The following is a 3,128-nucleotide window of genomic DNA, read 5'->3' as shown; positions in this document are numbered from 1 at the left end:
TATAGGGGGCTAAATTATCTATATTTTGTAGAGAGAACTCTATATTTGTAGGGGATGCAGGGGCCCAGGTTGGGTCTCTGTCTCTTGTATAAATTGTACAGATCGTGGCTGCCTGTGTGTTTGTGTGTGTGTGTGTGCGCGCGTCTGCTCCTGCTGTGCTGGGCCCAGCCCCAGCCGTGTCCCCTGGGCTCTATGTGCCAGCCCGCCTACTTCAGCATTTTCCTCTGGAAGTGGCAGGTCTGTCCTCCCCTCTAAGCCTCGGCCCGCTGTGTCATCTCCCTTCTGTTACCCTCTGCAGCTTCCTTGCATCTCAGTAGTCCCCAAGCCATGTCCAGGGTGCCCTTGACCTTTGTCTGCTACATCCCGTCAGCCCCCTTGGTCCAGGCTCCTTTAGGGTGTCTCCTACCCCACAGCCGAGAGGAGGAGGTGATAAGGGGAACTTAATCCAGGCCCCTTCCCCCAGGAGTCCCTGTGCCAGCCCCACCACATCCTGGAAGAGGAGGGGGCCCCGGGAAAGGGCCTCCCCTACGTCGCTGCTGTCATCCATGCACTGCTGGAACGGCCTTAGGGTTGAGGTCGGGGTGCAGGGGCCCAACCCGGCGGGGGCCCCAGGAACCGAAGACAGTGGCGTATGGGCTCCGCTCTCTAGCGAGGACTGGTGAGGGCGGCCTCGGGCCTGGCCCTATGCCTCGGGCACCTCTGCCCAGGAAGTTGGAAGCAGGCCGGCCCAGCAAGGCGCGTGGCCGCCTCTGGGTGCGGCCAACGGTCTGGGATGGAAGACGGGGAGCTGGATGTTGTGTCAAGTGCAATAAAGAGAAGCCCGAAGCCCTCTAGGTCATCCCTCAGATATGTGTGTGTGTGTGTGTGTGTGCGGACAAGGGCAGTGCATGTGGGGAGCGGGTGCCCTCCTCACGTGCACATCCGGGTGGCCTCCACGTCTACTTCCGGTGCTGTGGTTCTTTCCCAAGCTTCGCCCTTGCGCGCGGCCCTGCCACCCCGCCGCCAGGGGGCGCTCGCGGGAATCCCCTCGGGTCCGCGTGCCAAGTGTCCCGGAAACGCACTGGGCGCCCGCGTCACGAGGCATTGCGAGGCCTGGCGAGGTGGGCCGCAACCCAAGCTCGCGGGCACGCGCGCGTGGCAGCGCAGGTCTCTGAGGGCGGCCGGGCAGGAGGAGGGACCACAGGGGCCAGGCGGGCTGCGCGAGTGCCGAGGTGTGGCCCTGCCCGCCTTCCCGACTCTACATGCTGCCCTGGACCCCCCGGCAGTGGGGCGCGGGCGAAGAGCAGGCGCCCAGGGAACGACGCCCCTCAGTGGGCAGCGGCCTCTCCCAGGCCTGGGACTCCAGAGAGAAAGCCCTTGGGGAACCAGGAACAGCCGCACAGGGCAGGTGAGGGGCTCGGCCGACGGCACTTGGGGCGAACCCAACAGGGGCCCACAGTGTGAGGAAATTTCAGTTGTCCCTACTGAATAATGGGTATGATCCGTCTCCCCACACCGGGCACCCTGGTCTCTGCCTTGGAGATATTCAGACTTGGCTTGGGGGAGATGACTGGGGGAGGCTGTAACCGGAGCATCTCAGTACCCCTCTCCCTGCGCCCCCAGCCCTCAGCCCTGGCCTCGAAGGCTTTCCTGGACTCGGAAAGAGCAGCTACGGCCTCGGCTGCCCCCAGGCCTGGCTGCCAAGCATTCCCTGGGAACTCCAGGTAGGTACAGGGTCCTGCCACCTTTACCCCCAAGACCCTTTTACTGATTCTGAGGCTGTTTTAATCTCTTCAAGTCTCCTGCCCTCTCTCCCCCTGCCCCCGCCCCCCAGTTCCTTTCTCCCCTCAGAGGACTTGGGGGGTGGCACCATCAAAGATGGCCCTGCTAGCGCCCTGGGACCCCAACTATGAGGCTACAGCAGGACGTCGGCTGGTGTGGGTGAGTTGGGGGTGCCTGTGGCACCGACCTCGGGCGGGACAGGGATGTCTTGGGAGGGCTGAAGCTCAAGGAATCTTTCCTGTCCCTCCCTCCCTGTACAGGGACCCAGCTGTGCGTCTGGCGTCTCCTTCTCAGGCCGGACCTTGTACCATCCCTCATTCTGGCCTCTGTACCAGGCAGCCTCATGCAGGGGCCTCAGGCCCAGTCTAGCAGGACATCGGGGTGAAGAGCAAGCGCCCAGGACTGCAGGTACTGCCCTTGGTCCTCTCAGGCTCCACAGAGAACCAGTGCAGAGCTTGCCACCCCAGCAGCTTCTCCTCCCCAGGGTTCCCGGTGATGTGCTCTGAAGACGTCTTCTTTCTGGACCCTCTGCTGCCCCATGGGCAGCGTGTTCCCCTGTACCTATCTGAGGTCCCTCAGCAGGTAAGCGCTCCTCCTGCCTCGGCCTCACCCCAGCCTTCAGGCAGGGCTTGCGGGGAGCCACTGCCCCTCCTCTCTCCTCAGGTGATGGGCTCTCTGAAGCTGCTGCTCCCACGCCCGATCATGTCCCCCTGGCTCCTCCCCATTCCATCTTCAGGCTGCTCCACTACCTGGCTCAGTGGGCCAGAGCTGATCGCCCTCACTGGCCTCCTGCAGATGAGCCAGGGGGAACCAAGACCCAGCTCCTCAGGGGCTCCCGGGCTCCCTTCTGGCTCCCCAGCCCCTGCCTCTGATCACCCAGCTGCCAGTGGTGGCCCAGGCTGTTCTCACTGTGGGGAACCATCTCTCCCTGGGACCCCAGATGCCCAAGGTCCATAGCTCCTCCAGGGACAGAATGGGTCCTCTACTTTCCCAGGCAGGTTCTGTTGATAATAAAACTGTTGGTTTGCAAACAGGCTCCTCGTGGTCAATAACAGAGTGGGGTGCAGAGGCAGGGATGGGGTCTCTTCCTCTATCACAGCTTTGGCTGCCCCTCTCTGATTCTTGTTACTCATTCCCCCATAAGGTGGGGAATCTATGGACCTAAGACCTTTCCAGGCTGACCAAGCAGGGAAACTTTAATGAAGAGGGGGAGTGTACAGTATATTACTCTAGACTAGACTGAATATATTAGAAGCAAGGACTCCTTCAGCTTTGCCAGGCCTGGGAGGAGGATTGTCTGAGCACAGAGCTGGCATTGGGAGAAGCAAACTAGGGAGTGGGGAGGAAGGGGGTGTCATCACTTCGGC

The 3,128-nt window shown here is 62.0% G+C and overlaps 3 protein-coding genes across 3 annotated transcripts in view; 2 read left to right on the top strand and 1 right to left on the bottom strand.

The window, feature by feature from the left end:
• LRCH4 (leucine-rich repeats and calponin homology (CH) domain containing 4) overlaps positions 1-845 on the top strand; it is a gene marked incomplete at its 5' end in the record, with an annotated part of 6,998 nt that extends 6,153 nt beyond the window's left edge. Inside the window, one exon of the mRNA XM_010837927.1 lies at positions 464-845. Coding sequence (XP_010836229.1) covers positions 464-568 — 105 coding nt within the window. The remainder of the gene's footprint in view (positions 1-463) is intronic.
• A 93-nt stretch (positions 846-938) lies between these two features.
• SAP25 (Sin3A-associated protein, 25kDa) lies at positions 939-2,786 on the top strand. The gene is made up of 6 exons (XM_010837899.1): positions 939-1,387; positions 1,603-1,703; positions 1,814-1,920; positions 2,022-2,169; positions 2,246-2,343; positions 2,425-2,786. The coding sequence occupies exons 1-6, from the start codon at positions 1,242-1,244 to the stop codon at positions 2,716-2,718; spliced, it is 894 nt and encodes a 297-aa protein (XP_010836201.1). The 5' UTR covers positions 939-1,241; the 3' UTR covers positions 2,719-2,786.
• Positions 2,787-3,027: 241 nt separating this feature from the next.
• The window catches only part of LOC104987149 (insulin receptor substrate 1-like), a 2,733-nt gene continuing 2,632 nt past the window's right edge, over positions 3,028-3,128 (bottom strand). Inside the window, exon 3 of the mRNA XM_010837926.1 lies at positions 3,028-3,090. Coding sequence (XP_010836228.1) covers positions 3,028-3,090 — 63 coding nt within the window. The remainder of the gene's footprint in view (positions 3,091-3,128) is intronic.

This window comes from Bison bison, unplaced genomic scaffold, assembly GCF_000754665.1.
Source record: "Bison bison bison isolate TAMUID 2011002044 unplaced genomic scaffold, Bison_UMD1.0 scf7180017864085, whole genome shotgun sequence".
NCBI lineage: Eukaryota > Metazoa > Chordata > Mammalia > Artiodactyla > Bovidae > Bison > Bison bison.
The sequence above is the reverse complement of the archived record's forward strand: the minus strand, read 5'-3'. Positions and strand labels throughout refer to the sequence as shown.

Bases quoted from the DNA above. Each gene is read 5' to 3' on its own strand.
- SAP25 (XM_010837899.1), top strand. From the start codon at position 1,242: ATGCTGCCCTGGACCCCCCGGCAGTGGGGCGCGGGCGAAGAGCAGGCG. The intron at 1,388-1,602 runs GTGAGGGGCTCG...CTGCGCCCCCAG, and splicing joins GGAACAGCCGCACAGGGCAG to CCCTCAGCCCTGGCCTCGAA. The intron at 2,344-2,424 runs GTAAGCGCTCCT...CTCTCTCCTCAG, and splicing joins TATCTGAGGTCCCTCAGCAG to GTGATGGGCTCTCTGAAGCT.